The sequence below is a fragment of the Aplidium turbinatum genome, chromosome 14 (assembly GCF_918807975.1).
Source record: "Aplidium turbinatum chromosome 14, kaAplTurb1.1, whole genome shotgun sequence".
NCBI lineage: Eukaryota > Metazoa > Chordata > Ascidiacea > Aplousobranchia > Polyclinidae > Aplidium > Aplidium turbinatum.
The window spans coordinates 5,687,007-5,712,935 of record NC_137485.1 but is presented as its reverse complement, the minus strand read 5'-3'; the positions used below and the strand labels follow the sequence as shown (position 1 = coordinate 5,712,935).

Below are 25,929 nucleotides of genomic sequence, written 5' to 3'. Positions count from 1 at the left end.
AACACAAGTGCTTGAGATCCATGTAAGATATAAAAAATCTACCAAGGTTGCTACTCAGACGGCAAACTATCAAGCTAATCTCACCAATCACCATCATTATAATCCTTCCTGTCGTCGAGATTTGGAGGCAATGAAGCGCCCAAGTTCCTCTGTTGGGAGGTTTTTCTTTTGCAGTTTTGTAATCAAGCATTGACCGGTCTTTAATATCATTAGTCCAAATTCTTGGTGGTCTGTCCTATTTTGTTCTCCATTTAAGTAGGTTTGGTGTGCTAATCTAATCTAGGTAGGCCACATTTTGTCGCTTCTACCTTTTTGTAGACCTCTGCTATGTTTGGCGTAGGCTATATTGCTTTCCGTTGTGATGGTCAAAAATAAAAACAAACTGAACTCCGAAACCGCTCCTGTGTCTTAACAAAGACACTTAATAGTATGCCACCATAAATAAGGGTAGCAGCTGACTTCAAGACTAGGCCTATGTGTCCCATCACTGCTGTGTTACATTGCTTCTGTGATTGCAGTGTAGGCTACTGTATGTTGTCGCAAAATAAAATAAGGTTATTATTTCGACATTACAGGAAGCACCGGTCTAAAGGGTCATTTTTTATGCAGGTTTGACACAGTGGTACCACATCATAGTCTACGTAACAATAGACTGTGTTGCTTTGTGAGTTTCTGTTGTAGGCCTACCCTACTCACATCAGCGTTGAAAAGGGAGTACTTTTCGACCTGGAAATCACCGTATATAGTCAAATACGGTTGATCGCATACCGTAGTCAATTTGCCAAGCTTTTTTATGCGATTAATCGTATCCATTGATTGACGGTATCCTGATATCCTATTATACGTTATTACCGAACGTTCATCTCACACAAAACCTTGAATGCAGACCGCTAGACATTTCAACCGCTTATGCGATGATCTACAGTTTGTGCTACTGTTACAGTTGGTTGGTTTTGAATCTTTATCTCCAAAGTTTATCCTTGACAGGTTATTCCTGGTAGTTTCGCATACTTATTATTTGCAGAGGCCTTCAACGCAGGGCCGGTTACCGAGATTGAAGTTTCCGATTGTTGTCTGAAAGTTATTCCATTCATTAGGTATCTCTAAATGGAGAGCAGTCCTTATAATGCGTTGCTCAAGCGCACACCTCGACAGCCGAACCAGCGCCGCTTGATTTTACAGCTTCGTCCACGGTGCCACACGATAACTAAGCTATAGGGGAGCACTGACAGTATTGTACTAAGGTGTTGCTGAGCAATGTGAGAAATGCGTTGTGTGACTTCAATACAAAAACAAATGCCTTCCATAGTGGCTTTCAGAGTCTTAAATATTTTCTCACCGTAGTTTGAGTGAGGTTTAGACAAAAACGCAAAACGAGTTCGGTAAAACAGCTTGAGCAAAGCTAAAAAACATTATTTCTCGTTTGAATTTCTTGGAGTTTATGCGAGTTGCACGGCAAAAAATGACGGTTAATAACGCAAATTTATCAAGCACACGTCACATTTTCGCACAACAAAATAATTTGTGGCAAAAATTAAATTTAATCCTTGGTGACTTCTGATACTAGCAAAAGAATAGAACAACAACGAACAACTTGTTGAAGAAACAAAAGTACTATGCCATGAAATTAGCAAATGACTTTGAATACCAGGCCCTGGTCTTTGATCCTTGTATTCTGCAGTGTTTCCATGTAGCCTAATTGAATATCAAGCGTTTGATTTAATAACTTTATAAAAGCATTTAATGCTTCACCGCGACAACACTTGAGAGCACCAATTTAAACAACCTACGATTTCAAAACGAAAATAAGTTTTCAATTGTGAGAAACTCAAAAGAGGTCTAGTTTCCCTCACAAATGAAAATGGAGTGAAAAAGTCATAGAACAAATGATGAAAAACGCATAACAGATCGACAATTGCAACGAAAGTTAGGCTACTATAATTGAAAAAGTTGAAAATCTTTGTGTTTTAGTCCATCTCGTTTACTGATTTCCTAAAGATAATTTTCCTTATCAGATATTTTCGGATCAAATAGCAAGATGCAGCAAAATTTGTTACGTTTTGATATTACAATAAGAAAGAAAAGACCCAGGGAAAATTCGCATTCGCTCACATGACACGCAAAAATAAACCTAAAGAAAAAAGCCTAGTGAACTTTGCACAGCAGAAAATAGTGGCGTTAGCGTAGAAGTTTTCCGACTCGTGCCCAGAGGATTGGGATGCAAAAAGCCACGCGACCTCGTTTGGGTGGAAGTTAACCAGTTATACAGCGAATTAAGCAGCCATACGGCGCTTTGACTCTTCAAGCGCACGTCGTTGGTCAGATGAAAGCCTTTCAGACTGACTTCGCTGGATTTAAAAAAAGCCTTCTAAACCGTAGCTATAGTTCTCAAATGGCGAAGAATTATCAAGATTATGTGATTAAGCATGACAATCGACGCTAAAACTGGTGTGTCCGCCGCGAGACTTAATTTGTCCGCCGAGATAGCTGCTCAGACCGGACACGTTTGTCCGCCGTCAACAAAAACGAATTTCCAGGCCTGTACTGCAATAACTAACAGCGCTCATGGTCGTCTTGTAACTACTCATATGAAACAGTGTAATATAGTCATATAATTCAAATATATTTTGCAAATAACAAATTTTGGGCTTATTAATTCGATTTTAAATAAGTACGGATTAACTTTTTGAATACGAGATGGTGCGGTTATCCTTAGGACAATTGATTCATTTTTTTTTCCATTTGAACAATATCTGTCCGATAGTCATTTTGCGGAAATGTTCCAACAACGTTTGTATGCGGCCGCAAAACATAATTTTCTTGTGGCCGCCCTTGTATCATTTTGAGTTGTGCAGGTCTAACCCTACTGCTCAAGAACAATAACAACGTTTAGAAATACATTGTGAAAAAGAGTGCAAGTGTGAAACAAGGCTGTGAGAAAGTGAGCCGACGTCGGAATGCCAGAGTGAAAGCAGCCGATGTAGTCAGTTCGATATTTCATACATGTCTGTACCAGCGACTGTTCGAACAAGGCCCAAAGTCTTTAAAACCAACACGCAGCATTTGGTGCGCCCTGCCAAACCAGTGGCTCTTTCAATTTCAGCCGCACTAAACTTGTGAGAAGGTCTGTAAGAAAATAAAGAGGTTACATTTCAAGTCACCAGTCCCCCAGACAGTAAAATCCTTCATTTTAATATTGATGAAGGATTTTGCTATCTGGGTAGAGTTGTTGAAAGAAACAAATTTAACGCTGCAATCTCTCTCCACAGTAGAGCCAAATGGAAGAGTCACTGCAGACAACTGGTGGACCCTGATGTTTCGGAATGAAATTAAAAAGGTTTAGTTATAGTTTCTTTGAAGCAAAATGGAGAGGAGAAAATAGTGAGAGAATTTTTCCAAAGTAACCATGACTCGCCAATAGACAGGGCTTAAGAAATAACTCGAATTCTGGTCAAAGTTAACTCACTTGGTCAGTGCCAGTTCATAGATGTCCTTGAGAGCGGTAGATATCTGTTGGTAAGATATCAGTCTCTTGACTGATTCTGTAAGACTATCGTATCGCTCGCGGCTGATGTTAGGCGAAGGTCTGTAGAAGAGTAATTTTTGGGCGAGTGAAGATATGATTTAACATTAAATGCCTTTCAATTATTCCAGAAAAGCAAAATATAACATAAAACCCATACAGTAGCTTTTCTGTAGAGTAGCATTCTACAAACTAAGTGAAACCCGGTTAAACCAACCACGGTTAATCGCATATTAAGACCACTTTACATTGAACACTCTTTCTGTGCAATTGCTCCATAGATACAATCACTCTAACCTTCCACTGGGCTTGATGGGGCTTCAATTACGTGAGGGTAAATTTACATCATAAAAAGATCCAACTTTCGATATAACAAAAGGGTAACAAAGCTTTAAAAGGTACAACTTTGCAAAAAGACTATGAACTCACAGATACTTCCTTTGTTGCAAAACTGATAAATCCGGAGTCTGCGGGGAGTTGAAGGAAGGAGAAAAGTCTTTTGGTTCAACATCTTGATAGAAACGAATATTTATGAATTCATTGAAAACGCTTAAAGAAAATTCCAAATTTTCCAACGCTGATAAGTTAAAAACCAAACTGACAAAATAACTTGCATGTATAATCTGTGCACTGCACGTATAAGGCATAAAATGTTCATAAACACGACATGAGCTGTTCATATGACCTGAAAAAAGCAGACAAACAGGTTGACTGCTACACTGCTTTATAGCAAACTCATTCTTGTCGTACTTCGGGTCAGAATGTTTCGCAGTAAAATGATGTGACGATTATATTATATAATGCTGACTGAGAGAGCTGAAAAGTCGCGTCTTCGCTGGTATGACCCTTCAAAATCATAACTAAACGTTTTTGGCGCCGAGGTTGTTTGGACAACACCGTGCATGAGCACTTCTTTGGGTGAAATGTACATGCGTGTAGCCAGCATGGCCACAAAAAACAAAGCATTACAACATTCAAATGGAAGACTTACTCGTATGAGCCAAGTTGGGTTCCTTAGAGCATTCTGAAATTTGACATCCAGCTCGTTTGCCAATGTCCGGACTTTGAGGTGAAACCTTAAAGTTAAAAGTGACTTACAGGCTTTCTCAGTAACGTTGCAGTTACAGCAGAGTCAAGTCAAGTTTCATTCATTCATAGCTTGTCACGCCAGTGTCGGAGCCAGGTAAGAGCATTGTTTGTGATGTGTTTGAGGTCGTTGTCATCACATGAAGGGCTAAGGGGGCAGTTGGTGATGATGTCAAGTCAAGTTACAAAACGTCTTGCAACAACAAGAGCTGCATTTGATGGAAGTTTCAAAGATAAAACTATTTCCCCTCTCCACGACAATGAGCTTAAGATTTCGTTTCGGTAAATTTTAAAACAAAGTTAATGCTTGATAAAGTACCGACTTTGGGGTGTCTCATTTATTGGTCATTGCTTCAAATATTTTGCTCCCACCTTTCATGTGGTGCCTATCGGTGAGAAAACTGCAGGTGTACAATTTTAGCTCAATATCAATTTTTAGGGTGTCGTCGATTGATCTGAAATTTTTTAAAAAAGACACATTTTGAGCTACTTAAGGACCCCTCTACACTTAAATTTTTTACCAATGATGTCTTTTATCCTTCTTACACTCATTTTTTAATTGGGAACAGTCATTAAAACTTTGTGAAACACAATTATAGCATGTTATAGATGAGCATGTTATACTAAAAAAGTGTTGCCATTTGTTTTTATTTATTTGATCAAGTTTTGAACAGTTACACCAAATTAATACCAAATATGAGTATTTTACGAACAATTAAAAACGACTCATTGTGTATTGTTCATAAAAAAGTCAGGTACAACAATAACATCTAATCCAAGAATGCCAAAGCAAGGAAATTGTAGAGCAGGGCTACTCAACTGGAGGACCGCATCCGGACCTCTGTCTGATGGACTTTGAGCTTTTGGAAGAATAACCTCATTGCCACGTTTCAGGGATTCTTTAAGCAAATTTCTACTGGGAAGAAGCAATTTTTACTGTGATTATCCTAGTTGCTGGGGGGCTTCGAGACTCCCCAACACTTTCTCAAAAATCCAAGTCGAGTTACATTTTACCTAAGGAAGTGGTTTGGTACAGATAGCTTAACTTTCATGGTTGCGTGTGAAATAACTTATTCACCGGACCGCTAAAATTATTCAATTTGGCAAACCGGACCTTTGTTAACATTAGTTAAGTGACCCTGTTGTAGAGCTATTGAAATGCTTTGGCCTGACTAGTAACATTGCATAACTTACGTTTGATACCACCGCTTCAAACACTAGAAAAAGAAAAAACTTTTGCAGCAGAAACGTGAATTTGGGAGGTTTGTAGTGATTTGAGATTCATGATCCAACTTAGGCTTCTCAAAACTATCATTTCAAAGAAAAAAAAGTTAGCTCAGGGTTCAAAATTAGATACATCGGCCTCCAGACACATTGAGAAAGCCTTTGTATAAGATCGCTATGGTTCAAAATTATTGCTACACATGGTGGCTATTTGTTGTAACTTTGTGTAGTTAATAAATATTTGTTAAATATTTAAATTCAATACTAACTTGGTGCAGTTGATCAAATTAAAAAATCAAAGGGCAACACCGTGTTTTTTATGAAATAGGCTGACTTTTTCTTTTTATTAATTGTGGAACTTAAAATTTTAATGACTGTTTCCAACTAAAATATGATAGAGTAAGAAGGATAAATGACGTTGATCAGAAAATTGAAGAAAAAAACATAAATTTAGGGGAGTCCTCAAGTACGAACTACGTATCTCAAAAAGTGCCCTTTTGGTAAAAAATGCCTAAATTTTAAATTAATTAAGGATTCTTTAAAAATCCATATTGAGCAAAAATTGTACACATGCAGTTCTCTCACCAATATGCACCACATGACAGGTGGGAGCAAAAATTTGAAGCAATGACCCTTAAATGGGACACGCTAACAAACATACAATGTTTAGTAACAACCACTAACCATTTGCTTCGACTTGAGCAAGTTCACTGTAGCTTCTTCGGGGGAATTGATCATTTCTCCCTTCAAGTTCAATAACAAAAATTGAATTTAGTGCAGCCTGCTGCAAGTCGTTTAAACTTTGGCTTCCACCGCCGTTGATTTTCACATTTAAGTTATTTAAAAAGTCGACACACACTAGAAGCAGTAAACCTTTGAGATGTAAGTTTTAAGCAAATCAAGGTAGAAAAAAAAAGTGTTTCGGAGGCTCATTTGCCTTAAAGCGCTGCGTCAGATCTGCTTGTTGGCTTTAGACATAATTTGTTGTGCTCGCGCCTTGCTGAATTTTTTCTTGCGCCTTCACCTGCAGGAAAGGCAACACTCAATCGTGATAGAAAAGGGATAGAAAAACTTAGTTAAACAAGCTCCCTAAACGTAGCGTAAAGTGTTTTTTGACAGCCTTGAGAGACGGTCCAAAATAATCAAAATCAACGCAATCTAGATCTCAATGCAAACTACAGACAAGTTCACCACTGTAAAAAAAGTCCGCTGTTGGTTCCCTGCAGCTGGTACAAGACAAAATCGGTAACGTCAATTCTTTATAAGAATATGAGTTCACTAACACAGCAGTTTATAGGCGAGGAGTGAAAGTCCTGGTACGGCCCTCGAAAGTGTGCCAGCTAAACCGCTTAGGGATGTGTCTAGCAGCTAGCAGGGTACTTAATGCCATGGCTGAAGATGAACACGAACACTGGCTCATTTGCCTTCCGTCCACTTAATCTAAATCAACTAAGGTTAGGGTGGCAGCTGACATAGATGACCGTACAGGTCTTTCGTTGCCATCCTGTTGTGCTGATAGACACTTAATTTGTATATGTACTTTTTGTTTGTTTATCGCCAGAAAAACAATAAACTGAACTTGAATTGCCAAGTGTAAAATTCGACAATAGATTAACAAAATATTTAATCAGAATGTTCAAAAGTTTGAATTGTGAACTGAAATTACGGGTTTGACTTAAAAATTTACAAACGGTGATAGTTTTACCATGAAAAAGCTTTTTCTCGAATGCATCACAATATCATCATCTTCTTCTTCCACAATCTTGTCTGCTTTCGTGGGTGCAGTTACAAGCTTGCTCGGCTTAGCCCATGGAATGGTTGGAACTGGTAATAGACGAAACTTCATAATAACTCAGCAGCAGCTTGTAATGTACATGTTTTACTATACTAAACGTGACAGCTCTGAACAATGCTCATTCAATCTCTGTCACCTTCTACTCGATTCCCATTGTCCAGCAATGCCAGCACGGCACGCATGCGTGCTGAAGACAATCGAGGAGAGCGTGAACAATCTAATAACACGAGTGCAGCGAAGCACGACACAACTCAGCTTTCACAGAGTTTGAAATCCCAGAAGCCTCAGTCAATGGCAACATGAACTTTTTCGAAACAACTCTACTTTTGAAATAGAATCAACGTTTGATCTTTCGTAAGCTTCTTATTGTAAGTCGCGTTGTGCAGCAGCAATGATGAAATAAAGCCAATAGATCCATAATTATTATAAAAAAACTGTTACAACAAGATCAAGCTTAACTAACAAATAGCCACCATTTTGAAAGCATTTCTTCCGGTCAGGTAAACATGTCAATTAAGGAATTTGGCAATACCTGACAAAGCTGGAGTTACTGGAGATGAAGGAAGCTCTGGGAAAAAAGCTGTGGTTGCTTTCTGTTTTTTGACATTTTCCAACTCTGCAATGTGTAACAACCTTAAAGAAACCGCACACTTAGATCATTAGATGTAATCAATGCAATAGAACCAGGGTAATGGCTGCTTAAAACAAAAATATTTTGAAATGAAATATCATTAAAAAAAAACACTCTGTCTTTATTAACTGGACAATAAACTGTCTTCACTCTGTCTTTATTAAAAAAAACCTTGAGCGTGGTGTCTTCAACCTGGTAATTTTGTTGTGAGCTTGAAATGGAGCTGTAAACCTTGAAGATGTGGGTTGAACTATCACATGTTTTCCAAAGATTTAGCAATGTACGGCTTAGGTATGCTCAAAGCAATTTTAACTCCAAATTTCTATGATTTAATTTCACATCAATAAGCTTTATTTCATCTCACCGAACAAAATTTGCTTCAAATATCCATAATGAGAGCAACAGAGTGGAGGCCATGAACGGTGACAACCTTGAATAAATGCAGTTACAAGAAAAAATATTGAAGAAAACCCACCTTTGAAATCTGGAGACATCACAGAATCAAAGTAGGGGGATGAGGGGAGGAGAGATATCTCTTTGGAAACTGGGATGTTTGCCCCTGTGTCTGCTTTGAGAAAGTCTGGCAAGACTGGAGAATGACAGACATTCAGCTTCCTTGCAACTGCTGCCAACACTGGAGTCTGTGGAGACTTTGGCATGTCTAAACAATATTTTGTATTGGTTTGAAAATGTTAAACAAAAGTCAAGAAAGCGAATCCTGGTTGGTTTCTTGTTTTTTGTTGTTAGCATAGTTAACAGATCATCAACAACAATTTGTTGAAATAAATATTCCTTTCCTTTTCCTTAAAATAAAAAAAATCTCAACAAATATGTAGTAAAAGATTTAGAAAGGTTTTTATCTGAGCATCAAAGGCAACAAATAAATTAACAATTTTGTGAATCCTAGTTTGATGACCCTGGAGAAGAACATTGATAAAATGGTAAACTTTTTATTAAAAATGGAATACAACAGCCATAAGTTTCTCACCAAACAAAGTGGCTTTATGTTTCAAAGGACTTTCAACTGGTAGGTTTTCTGGTATTGCAACCTGTTCTTTGACTCCTTCTTTAAAACAATATGTAAGGTCATCCGCAGGTCGAACAGCATCTTTGATTAATTGATTGTTAATAATTGGAGTGAAAGGTTTCTCCTCTGAAAATAAAAATCACATCACAACCACAACACAGCATTGGTAGACAGAATAATCAGTCAAGCTAACACTGTTATAAAGTCATCTATCCTGATTAAAGGTGTTTTTTTATTGTACAGTTGTTCAATCAACTGTTTGAAGGGGCTACCTTGTAATTGCTACAGCAGGCTTGGTTCTAAATTATAGTAATAGGCCTAATCATCTCAGTGTGAAATTAATAGCTTGCAGCTCCTCATGTCATGCACTTGGAAAATATACATATGCCCACTGTTTAATTCAAACATATTTTAGTGTTTTGCTTTATCATAATACAAATAAACTATATGGTATCACTCAACTGTTATAGAAGATATGAAGGAGTTGTTGAATACATAACTTGATACACTTAAAGGAAAGGGTTAACATGTTACAGATCATCAACAATGAAGAACAGAAATATGTATTGTAGTTGCTTTCACAAGAAGTATGCCTCCTGCATTTAACAGAACGTGCACACCATTTCTATCCAGATTCTAAGACAAACAAACAACCCAGAGGCATGCAAACACAGATATAATTGGTTTGCTGCCTGAATCATAAGCCCAATGTTAGTTTCAAAGGTTGCATTAGCGATGAATTTATGACACAGATTACTTAGTTACAACTATGATGTTCCAAAAACTAAACAGCACAAACATTAGAACCACAAAACACAAAATTAAAAAAAAGTTTAAGGATACCATACTGATAAGGACTAAGGAGACCAGTGCTATTAATGATAAAATTAATACAATGTGCTATACAATGTATAGTTATGATATATACTGTACCTATTTGTTGTTTTTGCACAATATATATACTTAATTACTTAGTGCCAGGCAAACAGGTGTTTAACCTGGCACTGAGTTAGTTGAGCACTCTACTTAATTACTTATGTTAGTTAATAGTTATCATACCACGTAAGTCGGATTTTAACCTTTCTGTCAATGGCTTTGGTGGGTTGTATCCTTTTAATGCAAATTTAGCTTCGAGCAAAGAGACAAGTGCCTCTGAAAAATCTAAGGAGTTTTCTGCACATTTCACAATTTCCGAGAATGTTTTGCTATTTTTCTCTACTCTCGCTGATTCGTTCTTGTATTCGACCTGTGTATAATAAATATAGCTCAATTAAAAAAACTTATGAATTGAAACATTGGCACAGTTTTGATACAACCTGTGCTTGCGTTTTAACTTAAATTTTTTTATATATATACAGTATACTGTAGGCTACAAACAAATCACAAATGAAGTGAAGTTTCAGAATACACACAAATCAGCACCAATGAAAGTATGAACGCAGCATTGAAAACTTTCTGTCAAGCATAGATAACATCACATACTGTCATGTCGTCAACTTCTTTTGTAAGTTCTCTGATCTTTTTCAATCCAGCGTTCACTCTTTTTTGGTCAGGTGGACCTTGGCCAGCTTTTTGCTTTAAGTCTGGCAACTTTCTATCAATTTCCTGAGAAAGTTTACGAACTGGCAACAAAAGATGATGCAAAGATTCCATTTCATACATATGCCAACTTGTGACACAACTTAAATATACCTATCATATGAAAAGCATCTTTTTTAATTCTAAGGTATTACAATTTAAAAATTATTATGGTTTGTTTTTACGATGTTAGAATTCATTTTTTTTACAACTGCTTAACAAATTTTTTTTGAACAGTAGGCTACTGTAGTAAATTAATAGTTGTTGATAATTTTACGACAAAAGCAAGAAATAAATTACACAGAGCTCTTTAAAATGTGAATAAAACTTTTTGAGGTAAGGTTTTGCCTAGTTTTTATATGCCGTATATACTCTAGTATAGGTCAACATCTATTTTCACTGTCATTCAGTGATTCACCCAAACATTGCTCGTTTCAATTCTGGTGCTATATGACATATCGTAGTCACTGTAACAGCCGATGAACAATTGTTGCAACACTACAATTGGCTACCATTCTAGAGATAAGCGTAAACTGCAATAGTCGCCAACCACTGTTTATCACATTAAGTAGGCTAGCATTATTAGCAGATTAAAGTTATCAATTAGGTACTTTAATGCAAGGTTACTTAATGGTTGTCCAGTGTTGCCAGATTTTTTTTAAAAAAAGAGCCCAAAAATGCGCCAAAGCGATTTAAAAGTAGCCCAATTTGCCGTCGCCACGTCGACGGTCGAGCGACGAAGGCGCAAGCTTTCTAGGGGGGTTTTAGAGCATGTCCCCAAGAGTCATGGACAAAGCAACATCTTTGTCCATCATGCTGATTGTGTAGATACAAAATGCATACACTGTTACAACATACAAGAAGTAGAATGTTCAATATTGAATCAAGCATTGTTCAATAGAAAAAAACTTAGACGGGACAATGCTATACAAACTTCATACAAATTCCTATTTTCAAATTCAAGATACAAACGGTTCCATAGTACGGTAGATGCTAACGCATAGCATAAGCCCGTCAACTCAGATGAACTACCAAGAACCAAGACCCGACAAAGTTCCATCATCAACTGCTGAAGCTTCATTTTCATAAATAGAGTTGTCATACTTCAGCACTGATGACCAGGGATCAAATAGCATTTTTTCAATTGTTGCAGCAGAGTTCTGATCTTCAAAATCACTGACAAAAGTTGAAGTCCCATACGATTTCGACTTCGCAGTTTGGTTTTGATTGCAGAAACTCTCGAAAAGGCTCGCTCAACCTATGTATTGCTGATTGGTATACATTGTTAGTGCCAATTGAGCAACTTCTCTAAATTTATACTCCCCTGCAGCATTTCTAAACTCATATACCTTGGTACAAAAAGTAGCCTACAACAAACTATCATTGTTTTTCATCATACAAGGAAGACCAGTTTACATTCAGTAAATTTCTCCACTGACCTTCAATTTTTCCTACTTTAATTTATAGCTTAGACACCAATAAAAGCTTCAAAAATTATGGCACTAAACCAAGATCATAGCCTAACTATAATTTCCGATATTTGATACAAGTACAATTTCACTTTCGCCACTCGCCAGTCAGTCCTTCCGTTTTCCCGGATGAAAATGAATACAGCATTGCTGTAACAACAGTCAAAGCTGCTCATGGTCAGCGGAAAAATCAATTTTCATGCCAAATCAAAAAAATAACGTTATTTTTTCCGTAATAAACCGAAAATTTACCAACATTTTCAAAGGCTTGTCGGATTCTACCAATTATTCAATTCTGCCAACTGAAAATTCACTGCCAAACAACTTAAAATTCTGCCAAATTTAAGCTGGTATCGCGCCAAATAAGAGACTAACAGTAGCCTAAAAAAGCGCAAGTCGCAAACCAACATTTTTTGGCGCCAAGCCCAACTAAAAGTAGCCCAATTGCAGATAAATCGCCCAATCTGACAACACTGTGGTTGTCTGTTACTGGATGACAAGCAGCACCTAGACTCCGAAATCGCAAAGTTTATTTGGTGCTGCCAGTCCTTTCTGCATTATACAATATAATTATGTGTTGTATGATTATGCGATTTTTTTTGTGGTGGAAAGACAATAAAAAAACAACTCTCTCTCTTTTTTTTTTTTTTTTTTTTTCTCTCACACTTAAAGTAAAAAATAAAAACCAGCTATGCAAATGCAATCTCATTCTCATTCTCAGAAAAGATAGTAAATTTGATTTAGAGTTTGGCGCCAAACAACGAGTTTCCACAACAAAATAAGAAAACTGAATACTGAAAAGTTTGGGTGTTCATCAGGACAAGTATCGTTTCTAGCACTAGTTGCTACGTTCATCTGATGAAATTGAAAGTAAAATTAACAACAAACAAGATGGTTTATTGCTTCACTGACGTTTCGCGCACCATGACAATGCGCATCCTCAGAGCGAATAACATACAAAATAAAATTACACCAGGTTGTTAATTTTACTTTCAATTTCATCAGATGAACGTAGCAACTAGTGCTAGAAACGAAAATAAGAAAATATAAAAAGAATTTACGACAAAAAAGTCAATTGACTCTTTTTGGATTTTCATTTGATAATAGATGCATTTAATAAATCGGGGCGTGCGCTTGGGGTGTGCGCTTGAGCAACGCACGTTAAGGACTGCTTTCCATTCAGCCTCAGCAGCATTTAAAGGATGGAATAATTCCTGGCAACAAGACTTCAACAATTGGAAACTTCACTGATTCACTCTGTCAGTCTCAGTGACCGGGCCTGCGTCAGTGATTCAAAGCCTCTACAAGTATGCGAAACTGTCAGGATTAAGCTCTGCAAGAAGCTTTCCCAGTCCGAGGATAAAGATTCAATAAATACACAATATTGGTTATACCAAAACTGCAACTTGCAGAACAGCTGTTGTAGAATTTTTTTTTGTTTTTTTATGTTGAACCATAGTTAATAAATATACCTATTAACTATGGTTGAACACGTTCAAGAGGTTTTTTATTGTAGTTCATTTCAGTTCAGTTCAGTTTATTTTTTGTTTTGTTGGCGAAAAAGAAAGACACAAAATGCAAAAACACAATAAACACAAATAATTTGCACAACAAGGATGGCAGCGAAAGACCAAAAGGTCACCAAAGTCAGCTGCCACCCAAACATTTAAACAAAAGTAGATAAAATAAGAGCGTGCTGGCTAACTGCCATCCCCGGCTCACCCGAAAGGATGGCCAAACATACGTAGATTAGGCTACATTTCTTCATTCAGACAATTTAAATTAAGTTGACAGCGCATAAAATAACCCGATTTTTGTAGGGCATCTAAGGAATTCAGTCGTTGGTAGCCTACAATGATGCATAATCAAAATAGTCTACCACACTCGTCCATCAAAAAGACCATCCTGGCATCATTTAAATTTCTGAACAAATGCTGATAGGCTAATAATAAAAATGTTATGGTTTCATACAGGGATGTTTGTTTGTTTGCTTATCTTTTTCCTGCATTGCAGGAAAGCGGACTTGAGCGCTATGCATCGGTGTACGCCTTCCGACATACACCTGACCCACGCTGCAGCCGACGGCAATGTCTGTTTTCCGGTTGTCTACTTTACTTATGGCTTAAATTTGGTACTAGGGCAAAGTGGGGCGTGTTGTCACAATTTTTACAAATCAGCATATATCTCGTTCTGTACCAATGGTATCGAAATGCTAGATAGTGCAATTGAAAGAGGTATCATTCGGCTTCTTTCAGCTACAGTTAAAGTTTTTCTGGATTATTTCGTTTTTACATAAATGCATGTTTAATGCAAGTGAATGGACTGTGACAACACGCCCCACCCCGGGGCGTGTTGTCACAGAGCATGGGGCGTGTTGTCACAAAATTTCTGCACATGCTTTATGACTAAAATATGACAGAAACCAACAAAAAATTGTTTTAATAGAGGCTGAACGAATACAAAATATGCGAAATGCAAAAAAATTTAATGTACAACATATTGGTAAAAATTTTATGCCCATTATCAAAAACAATAAAAATGTCATCTTGAGAATTATGTATCACTATCGAATGTATGTGTGTATCATTATCTAATATTAATTTTTATTTCCTAAAAAAGCGTTGTATTTTAACAAACGCATATTACCTCGTAGTATAAGCATAAATAATTTTTTATGTTTCTTAATATTAAAAATGCACACCTCGGGGCGTGTAGTCACAGCTGTGACAACACGCCCCGTGGTATGAAATCAGGTGGTTTCAACAACCATGTGTACATCTCTACTTACATGTCTTATCTGTTTGGTATGATGAAAAGAGCAAGCTTAAAGCTAACGAATGGTATCTTTCCTGATCAGTTATGATCATACCTTAGTTTGCCAGACCATTTTTTAGTTTAGTTATAAACCTGATTTTGCCCAAAATTCAATGGCACTCCTCATAATTTCTGCTGTGGTGACAAATTTATTAATCTTCACTGCTTGTAAGAAAGAGAACTGAAAACTATGCCTTCCATTGAAAACTCGTGGTTTAGGCCTACGCTTGGGTTATCACATGGAAATCGTGCTGTGACAACACGCCCCTGTGACAACACGCCCCACTTTGCCCTACCCATTACTCGAAATCGATCACTAGGTAGAGGCAATTATCGTTAAGTTTCTTGCCCAGAGAAACAACAGCAAGTGCGGGTGGCTGGAGTCGAACATGCAGGCTCTTGACTGCAAGCCCAACGCGCTAACCACTCGGCCACGGCCAGTGCAGGATTAAGGTGGATGCTATTGATGCTGCAGCATTAGGCCCATTCCTGAAATAGGCCCAGACGAAAACAGACGTGAATTTTCCGGACGCTGAACAGTTTTCCTTTGCTTAATTAACCCACAAATAATTCTTATTATGAAATTTGTAGTCCGACTTTCGCACGCCTAGGCACAGAGTTACGCCTAGGCACGTAAGATAAAGCAAGATTTTGGCATAGACTACTTATTTAAGATGAAAAATTATAACACTTTTCGAGCTGTTTCAGGGCCCTTCATTACTTCAGCCGCAGATAAGATGCACGGCTTTATTAACTCTTCCCCAATCGTGTATGCTTTTTTTGGTTTTAACTATTCGTAGAGAAACTATAGATAGGATTCATGAAGAAAGGATTTTTCGGTAGTCGTCATCTTTTCATTTGCTTTTTTTAATCGTTCATATCAGAGAATATTCGTCCAAAATATTCAAGTGGCTTGCCTTCAAGATTGTTGTGCTTTGAATGAAAGTGACGAACAACTTTAGAAGGTTTCATAACGTCATTTGGCAGAATTTGGGAGCACACCAAACATTAGGGCCGTGACGATTGTTCACTACCCGGAACTATTGTAAAACCAAGCTCCAAGTATTTTTATTGTATTGCCTGACAAATTCCCCTTTTCGTTTCTTACTTCCCTCTGTGACACTCAACTTATCTGCATATGCCCTTTTCGTAGTTTACATTTGCACCAGTGACGTTCGGTGGCTTAAACCGTTGGGAAAGCAACTTGTAAATATGCTGCAGCAAGGTATTAGGCCTAGGCACGAAGGGCGTAACCGTCGGGCGAAGCCCGAAGGCGTGTTGCCGAAGGCAACACTTCCAGCGGGGGGTCTGGGGGGCCTCCCCCAGAAATTTTTGAAAAACATTTCCAACTTGGTGCGCTCTGAGAGCATTTTCAAAACAAATCAAACATAAAAATCTGTCAAATTGTGCTTCGCCTTTGTCGTGATCATACATCCATTTAATGTTTAGAAGTCATAAACAATCTTAATTTTAACGTTGCAGGACCAAAATCCAGTGTTAGACATGGAATAATAGTTGTCTAAATATTTAATTCGTCATGAATATTCATTCTGAGATATTCAGTTAGGCCTACACTACAAAAACTAACACTTAGGTCTAAACATTACAACCGCAAGCAATTTGTACAAAAAGCTGGATAAGTTTGCCTCCTGCGTATAGAAGCTTAACAAACTAAATATTGCACCCGCACCTGAACGTTCATTGGCGAAGTAACGTTACATCAACGCTGTAAAAAGGGCAAAGGCATGACTATGAAAGCTAGTAGGCTAAAGTACAGTACATGGCGAGGAGACATCAAAAAACAGCAACAATTATTTCGGCATTATGATGCTTGTGCGGTGTACCGTGACGAGCACCATTCTGACGAGTTAGTCTAGCCCAGACATGGGCAAACTACGGCCCGCGGGCCAAATCCGGCCCGCCGGCTCTTGTATTCTGGCCCGCCGGATGTTATCGACATGTTGCAAGTTTTATTATTGTGAAGTTTCAATAGGAGGATTAGATACCTCTTGTCTCTAAATAGCGATACAATGTAGAATGTAGAGCATTATGATGTCACAGGTACATTTGTGCGTCGCTTGACGCAACAGTGCTTTCTGCTTTTAACCAGTAATGTCTCGTTCTGTTGCTCAACACAACAAACAGTTTACCAGCCTCATTTTAATGAGGCTGGTAAACTGTTTGTTGTGTTGAGCAACAGAACGAGACTATAGATAAGAGACAGTCAACCGCTTCAAGTGGACAGTTTGCTGGGAGGTTCACTAAAAACAGAAAGTTTTATTAGTCAATTTAACCAGTAATGTACCATATTTCTTAGTTTAGTGTTTTTATCAACAGTTTCGTCAGTGTGGAATGCTAAGCGAAATAGACATTGCTAAGTTGTTAATAAATTATATTGTTAAAATGAGTGCAGCGAAGAAGCGTAAAGTCGATAGTGAGCGCAGAGTGTTCAAAAAGGAGTGGACGACGAAATACTTTTTTACCGAAGTGGGATCAACTGCGGTATGCCTTATTTGCCAAAAAAACGTTGCTGTTTTGAAAGAATACAACATCCGCCGCCATTTTGACACCAATCATGCAAACCATCATAGCAGCCTGTCAACTCAGCAAAGAAAGGACGTTTCTCAGAGATTAGTGGCAAATTTTCGGATTCAGCAAAGCACTCTTTTTCAGCAGAGTGCAGTTTCTGAGTCAATCACCAAGGCAAGTTTTTTACTGGCTTTCAAAATAGCACAAGCAAGCAAACCATTTTCCGATGGAGAATTTATCAAGCAGTGCATGGTAGAGACAGCAAGTCTCTTGTGTCCAGATGCAAAAAGCAAATATGAACAAATCAGTTTATCACGCAGAACTGTAACTCGCCGTATAGAACAAATTGATGAGCACTTAGCTAACGAGTTGAAAGGAAAAGCAGATTCTTTTGTATTTTATTCGTTAGCGCTGGACGAAAGTAATGACGTAAGAGACACGGCACAGCTTTTGATTTTCGTCAGAGGAATTAATGACAAGTTTGAGATAATAGAAGAACTTTTAGCAATGGAGTCGTTAAAAGGGACTACTCGAGGAGAGGACCTTTTTCTTAAAGTCACTAGTGTGATCGACAGGTTTAAATTACCATGGAACAAACTTACGAATGTCACCACTGATGGATCACCAAATTTGACAGGAAAAAATGTTGGACTGCTAAAAAGACTTCAAGATAAGATGAATGAGGAAAATGCTGGGGTGGATATAACTTTTTTGCACTGCATTATCCATCAGGAAGCCCTGTGTAAATCTGTACTGCAGCTCAATCATGTAGTGAAGGCAGTAGTAAAACTGATCAACTACATAAAAGGGAGAGGACTTCACCATCGCCAATTTATCAAGTTTCTTGAGGAAATTGATTCTGATCACCAGGACTTGCTTTATCATTCTCATGTGCGCTGGTTAAGCTTGGGTAAAGCATGTAAACGAGTCTGGAACCTTAAAGAGGCAATTACCTCATTTTTGAAGTCAATCGGGAAAGCTGATGAATTTCCTGAGCTGGAGGACAGAGATTGGCTCTGTGATTTTGCTTTTTCTGTCGATATATTAACACATATGAATGAGCTGAATGCAAAGCTGCAAGGGAAAGAACTCTTCGCTCACGATATGTACACAAGCGTTACGGCTTTCAAATCAAAATTGGCTTTATTCTCAGCACAAATGTCCAACAATTCTTTTGTTCATTTCCCCACATTACTGACGATGAAAGAAGCCCCTAAACATGCAAATAAATACAGCAAATCACTAAATGATTTGCACCACGAATTTTGCCGTAGATTTCTTGATTTCGAAAAACTCCAAAAACCATTTCAGATTATTTCGGCTCCACTTTCACAAGTCGCTGCAACAGCACCACAAGAACTGCAGTTGGAATTGATCGATCTTCAGAGTGACTACGTTTTAAAGGAGAAATTCGAAGCCCTGAAGCTAAATGAGTTTTACGCATCGCTAAGCAACACCAGATTTCCAGAAATTCGAAAGGTGGCACAAAAAATGCTGGTATTGTTTGGTTCCACATATATTTGTGAACAGACGTTCAGCTTGATGAATTTTAACAAATCTAGCCACAGGTCTCAGCTGAGTGATGCGCACCTCAAATCTATCCTGACTATCGCCACAACCAAAATGATGCCAAATTTCGATGCTTTGGCAAAAAATAAAGCTTGACAATCCTGTCAGACGTCGTATTTAAATTCGATTTTGTTTTTTGGTTGTATTTTTCAGTTATTTGTTAATTTAATCTTCCGTTTTTTTTGTCCCTTTGTTATTCGTGTGACAAACTATATGTAAGTGGCGGCTCGATCACTTGGCCCGCCAGTCTAAGAACAAAATAATTTTGGCCCCTAATTCAAAAAGTGTGCCCACCCCTGGTCTAGCCGCTCTAGCGAATGTATGCATTGACGTCACTGGGAAAGCAAGACTCACCTGGTCTCACCATAACACATCTGATTGGCTAAGCAGCTGGTGACGTTTTGCAAAACGAGTGATGATTGGATAAAACGAAGGCGTTTTTTGACATTTTTGAATTTGGGTAAGCAAGTTTGATAGTTGCTTACCTTGGAGCCTCAGTGATTGTTTCTGACAGAAGCGTTTGCGTTAATTGGCATTTATAGGCAAGACATGCGGTTTGGTGAGGATTTAGACTACTCACTAGCGTTACGAGTAATTCTAGTCACGAATACAGTAATTTTCAAGTTAAAATAGACATGATAAAAATAATAAGAAGTTAAACCTAGAATTCAATCATTATACTTTGCATAGTTTTCGCTCAGGTAAGCACTGCTTTCCTTGCTTTCCCTCACCGATCGTCACTGATTTGCACCTACTGATAGTACGAGCCGTCTCAACAGTACGAGCATTAGCCTCCAAGACCCTACAGTCAGTCTGAATACGGCAACTAGTTTATTGGCATCACTGGTCGACACGATTCAATTTGCACGGGACAGATTTGACGTGTATGAGCAGATGGCGAAAAGGTTCCTCACGGCGAATACAAGGCTGAAGAACGTCGAGGCCGTAAGCGAAAGCGAATGCCTGATGAAGGAGCTGCAAACGAAGAAAACCTCACCCCTAGGGAAACATTCAAAACCCATATATATCTGGTCATGATCGACAGACTGTTAGCTGAACTGGAAAAGCGAATGAAGGCGTATGAGGATATATCTACAACATTCGGATTTCTTTCGGAGCTAACGTCATTGAGCATAAAGCAGATCGAGAATAAAGCTCAAAATCTCGTTTCCTCGTATCCAGATGACTTGGAAGACACGCTGGTGGCTGAGCTCATACAGTTTGCTGCATTTATGCGCACCCAGAAATCGGTGAGTGTGAACGAGTCAGCAGAGCTTACCATGTACAAGCTTTTGTCGTCGTTGAACCTTTCTCAAACATTTCCAAACGTCGAGATTGCTTTGCGCATCTATCTGTGCTTGATGGTGTCTAATGCCTCCGGCGAGCGGAGCTTCTCAAAACTGGGAATAGTCAAAGGAGAGCTGCGGTCCTCGATGAGGGAGGAAAGGCTAAACATGCTGGCGCTTATGAGCATTGAACATGAGGTGCTGAGCAGCCTTGACTGCACTGACATGATCGAAGATTTCGCGCTTGCTAAGGCTCGAAAAACAGTAGTATAAGTAAGCAGCACTAGCGCAGCATTGACAATATGCCAACGTTAAGTTGATCTGGATTAGCCTTTTCTTCAATAACTCCGCTTTTCAGGCAATATTGGTATTGAATTGTGTTGGTGTTACATAGCCTGATGTTACTCTCGAGTTTTTACGATAACACGTCGTTATTATTGTTCATGTTCATTAAAATTTGGCTGACTGCGTCGAAAGCAATAAAGGCTCTTTGTTCGGTCTGATTACGCGTGTACGGTGGAGTCAGAGTGTCGAATGCATATGTACCAATGCCTAGAAAAAATAGGCCTGTTTTTGCGCTGCAGCATCAGGCCCAGTTTCGTCTTAATCCGGCCCTGGCCACGGCTGCCGATATCTATAACTACGGGATTGGAAACTTTGTGGAACTGAAAACCATTTTATACACCAGTAGGGTCATTTTTCTTTGTGCGCTGCTGTGATAAATAATCACATAAATTGACCTCAAAGGGTAGCAAGTAGTAGGCTAAACGAACAACCAAAAGTGTAATCATCAATTTACCTGAAAATTGTAAGGTCTATGCTTGCCTGGTTTGTTTATTTGTTTGCATTCCATTAGTGCAGTTATGTTTTATTCTATTTGCTGCTTAAAAAATTTCCAGAATGAGTATTGGTTTTAGTTCTGATGACATCGTAAACGGATTGGTTTCGTGCTGGATCGATCAGTGAACAAGTTGATGATACAACAGCATATTTCACTGATTGCTGAACACTCCTCATTTACTTCTGATCCGATTTGCAGTACGCACAATGCTAAAGAACAACAGTAGGCTGTTTCTGGACTCGTTGCATTCATTCATTTTTTAAATTCATCGTTTTTTTCTAGCAGCGTAAATGTACTTTTATACATCAATTAAGTTTCATGTGAGTGTACATTTTGTGTTATTAGCCTATTGCAAAATCTTTCTTTGTATATCTTTTAGTCGGTATTTTATTTTGTTAATCGTTCTGTAGTCCTAGTAATGTGATGACCCTACTGATGTATAGCACTGGATAGAGTTTCCAATCCCGTAGTTGTAGATATCCCTGGTTTCATATCATGTATCATCATTCATCACTCTACAACAGCTGAGGTCTTTTAGCAACAGAGCTCGTCTTGTCGTCACGCCTGCCGTCCGCGGCCAAGTCACTCGCTAGGCTAGGCAGACAGCAAATCAAACCTTTTTTACATTGATTCAATGTCTGTTTTTTTTTTTTCTATTTGAATTTGTAACTGATGCAGCAGCTTAGCCAAGATTTTTTTCTTATTTGAATTCAATGCTGTAACATAGGCTCTAGCTCTACTGCAACATCCGTAATACAACTTTAACTTTCACTCGCCGTGAGTAGCTTAAGTTTTTATGACCTAAACCTTTCTGGCAAAACAAACTTTTCATTTAAATAAATAAAATATAAAATAACATCCACTGCAAAGACAATTTGATAGAAAAATATAGGTTTGTAGCCTATAGGCTTACTTCATCTACTTGTTCTTCTTCTTCTTCTTCTTCTTCTTCTTCTTCATTTGAACCTTCTTCGCCGCTTCAAGGGTCGAGGGGCTTTGCTTTTTATTACTCTTAAACAGCGGGGGCGACTTGGTCTAGAATCACTCTAGATGCCCGGTATGTGTCTAGCAGCCATTGAGTTGATTTTACATCCAGTTTACGCAGACCACGCACACCATTTGGCACATTGTGCAGTTACAGATTGTGTGGTCAGCGATTTGTTCCCCACTGCCACACTCACAGATGGAACCATTCCCCATTTGTGCCTACACCATCTCAGGGTTTTAAACTTTTTTGTCAGGAATAACTTTTCGGTTTTTAATCTTTATCTTCGAAATGACAAAGTCTCTTATACATTATTTCAGGTAGTTTCGCATACTTGTATAGGTAGTTTCGTAGACTTGTAGAGACTCTGCACCAAGGGCGCTTGGCCGATCACCGAAATTGACAAAGTGAAAATTCCTATAGGTGTTGCAGGGGAGTTAATCTAACTAGATGCCGCTGAATAGAGAGCAGTCCTGAAATGCGTTGCTCAAGCGCTCATCACCCCGAGAGCCGAACCAGCGCAGCTTGATCTAGAGTCGGGCACTTAACCACAGCCAGAGATGGGCAAGATCACCAGTATTGGTGATCTTGAAGATCAAGATCACCAAATTATGTGATCTTGAAGATCAAGATCAAGATCGTGATCTTGAAGATCAAGATCACTTTTTGTGTACTTGAAAAAAAATGAAGTTTTTGATAAATGAAATTGCAAAAAATAATAACTATTAGCAATCTGGGTAAAGGTATATAGTTGGTATTGCTAACTTTTACTTTTAACTACTCGATCGCTGGCCTAAGAACTGTAATAAGTTAGTGACTGTTGCTATTATAGGCCTATCAATTGTTGACGTAGTTTGCTTAGAATCGCAACGTCACCCCCAAGGCCGAGGTTAATTACAGTAGTTCTGAAAAGTCGCAAAATTTGCAATTAGTTTTATACTTTTTATTTATAATAAATAAATAAACATAAACTTTGAACCGCATCATTTTTTACCAAATTTTTGTCTGGTTCATGTGGGAGTTTTTATTCGTGTTAGGCTACTAAGTAGTTTTAACTTTCACTGCATTATGTAAATGTTTATTGCACCATTTACCCACCTGGCAACTTTGATACTGTTGTCTGCTATTATAAAAGTTCAGAGGTTTGCGGTCCGACAAACCGCTCCATACTCAGACCCTAAACAAGTCTTCGTCTGGTTGATTTGCTGCAATAGACCACTTTACATGACCCGCCATTCTAGACTTTTGAAACATCTAAAATTGGGTCAATAAAAGCAAACATTTCTTTAAAATTCACATTAAATCATTTTTCATTATACGTCAACATAAAGTACACGGAAGTTGACTTCTTTATTATGACCAACACAGAAAACTTTTTCAATTTTGAAATGGCAACACTGACCAGATTAGATGGATACTTTAATCAGTGGTTCTTAATCTTTTTTGTATGTTTTACCCTTTTAACAAAGATGAATATCAGATTTACCCCCAATAGATAAAATGGTGCTCATTTATTAAAAAACTAAAGTAACAAATTTCATCAGTTATATTCAATGCGACGGTTGCCCTTGCTTTTTGGCAACGAGTTGTTTAATGTCTGGTAACGTAGGAGATAATGCACAACCAGTGCCGGTCTTTGGGGTGTTCAAACCTTGCGATCGCAAAGGGTCCGCAAATTAGGGGCGCCCGTAATTTACTCAGAAAATGCAGTAATTGTTGTCATTTCTAATGGAAAAAAATCAATTCGATTCACAAGCAAGTACCGGTATCCTTGAAGTCAGTTGCGGTTCTCAGAATGCGCAAAATTCAAAGTAATTTTTCAAAATTTTCTGGGGGAAGCCTCCCAGATCCCTCCGCCGCTGGGTGTCGCCTTCGGAGAACACACCGTCAGGCTTCGCCCGCCGGCCGTCAACCCCCCTCTTTCAAATTACCTAGCTACGCTACTGAATGGGATCATTGTCATTGGGGCCGCAAAGCATATTCCGCACACGGCCCGAAATGCCCTAAGACCGGCACTGTGCACAACAAATATCAGACTCAACATGAAGTTGGTGTCGTGCTTTAGGTTTGATAGTAAGCAATGCAGAGAAGCCGCATTCGCATAGGTAAGTTGAAGAAAACGTGACCAGAACATTCAGACCTTGAATACCTATCCTTGGATAGCAATGTTATATTTTAACCCAAAACTTTTCTAGGTTGCAAGAGTGAAACTCATCGTTTGCAAAAGAATCGTTTGTTAATTTTATAAATTCTTCTTGGATTGCTTCAGGAACATTCACTTTACATACAAAAAGATTTCTCGCTACTATCATCAAAATGCTGCCAGTATTTATCTCGGGAAAATATCGTTCAAACTCCTCCTGCAAGTTTTCAAGATAACTGACGATGTCATCCTTCAAGAGATCATTTCCAGTTATGTCCGTCAAGCGGTGAAATGTTATACACAATACCAACACCTACAACTGGCACAATTTTTCTGTCCCGTCAACTGATGTGGATATTTTGATAAATAGCTCATTTACCCCCCAAAACGAGGAAATTTACCCCCAGGGGTAAATTTACCCCAGTTTAAGAAATGCTGCTTTAAATCGTCTTTTGTTGGGCACATATCATATTAACAGTGGCTTAATGTTAGTAGTTGCCACTACCTACTTTGTACAGTACGAGTTCTAAAAAAATGCCTCTATGTAGGAAGTAAAATTCAATTTTAAAGTGATCTTGATCTTATTGTTCTTCAAGATCAAGATCACACAAAAAAAAGTGATCTTAGATCAAGATCACCAAAAAAAAAAAGTGATCTTGAAGATCAAGATCACGCCCATCTCTGACCACAGCTAAAGGGCAATTGTGCAGTTGTCACGTGGTTCTGTTTACATTTCTGTTGTAGAATCTCAAAACTAAGAAACAAAGCGAACACAAGAAAGCGTTGATTGAAACTGAACAACTCGAAACCCATTTTTCGGGCTAACTTGACGACATATTAGAAAAAGAGAAGCGATCCAACGATGGGTCGCGACCTATACTTTAAGAATCCTTGTTACCTACTGACTCTTATTGGTAGGGTTAATGAAAGCAGTAGAGTGGGCTAGCCATAGTGTGGAATTAGGGTCTCAACCCCGATCGATGGAATGCTTCGTGAAATATATATTCAGTCGCCATCTCCGCCTGAGCCAGACTGCACAGCTGCCATCATGAGTCCCGGTTTTGAACTAGCTCGCCAAGTGAGTTCGGTCGCGGAATACTTTTACGTTTTGTGGATGTATGCACCTGGCTGTAGTTGTAGCCAAGACAGCTTGAAATATTTTTATGACGAAATTTCTTTTACTAAATCAACGTGAAAGCAGACACAATGGAAACTTCATAACTTATCTGAACTGAAAGTAGCCTACTATGCAAAACTTTAAACATCCCATATAAATGTAATTAGGCCTACTACTTATGGCAAGTCCTATTAGTCTAAATCTACTTTCTATGACGAAATGCGACGACTTCACGCATCCGAAATTTGTTAAATCGAAGTAATCGAGAAAATGATTCGTTCAAAAAGGACAGTATAAAATAAATCAATCAAC

General features: G+C 38.3%; 2 protein-coding genes across 2 annotated transcripts; one reads left to right on the top strand and one right to left on the bottom strand.

The window, feature by feature from the left end:
• Window positions 1-1,443: 1,443 nt before the first annotated feature.
• On the bottom strand, window positions 1,444-10,967 carry LOC145783504 (uncharacterized). The gene is made up of 11 exons (XM_082595394.1): window positions 10,769-10,967; window positions 10,346-10,532; window positions 9,248-9,412; window positions 8,735-8,920; window positions 8,161-8,244; window positions 7,539-7,657; window positions 6,518-6,577; window positions 4,515-4,599; window positions 3,953-4,034; window positions 3,467-3,586; window positions 1,444-3,126 (listed from the first exon to the last, which is right to left on the bottom strand). The coding sequence occupies exons 1-11, from the start codon at window positions 10,946-10,948 to the stop codon at window positions 2,985-2,987; spliced, it is 1,410 nt and encodes a 469-aa protein (XP_082451520.1). The 5' UTR covers window positions 10,949-10,967; the 3' UTR covers window positions 1,444-2,984.
• Window positions 10,968-17,550: 6,583 nt separating this feature from the next.
• Window positions 17,551-20,804, top strand: LOC145782842 (general transcription factor II-I repeat domain-containing protein 2-like). The gene is made up of 2 exons (XM_082594607.1): window positions 17,551-19,198; window positions 20,140-20,804. Exons 1-2 carry the CDS (start codon window positions 17,551-17,553, stop codon window positions 20,802-20,804), a joined length of 2,313 nt encoding a protein of 770 aa, XP_082450733.1.
• The last annotated feature ends 5,125 nt before the right edge of the window (window positions 20,805-25,929 follow it).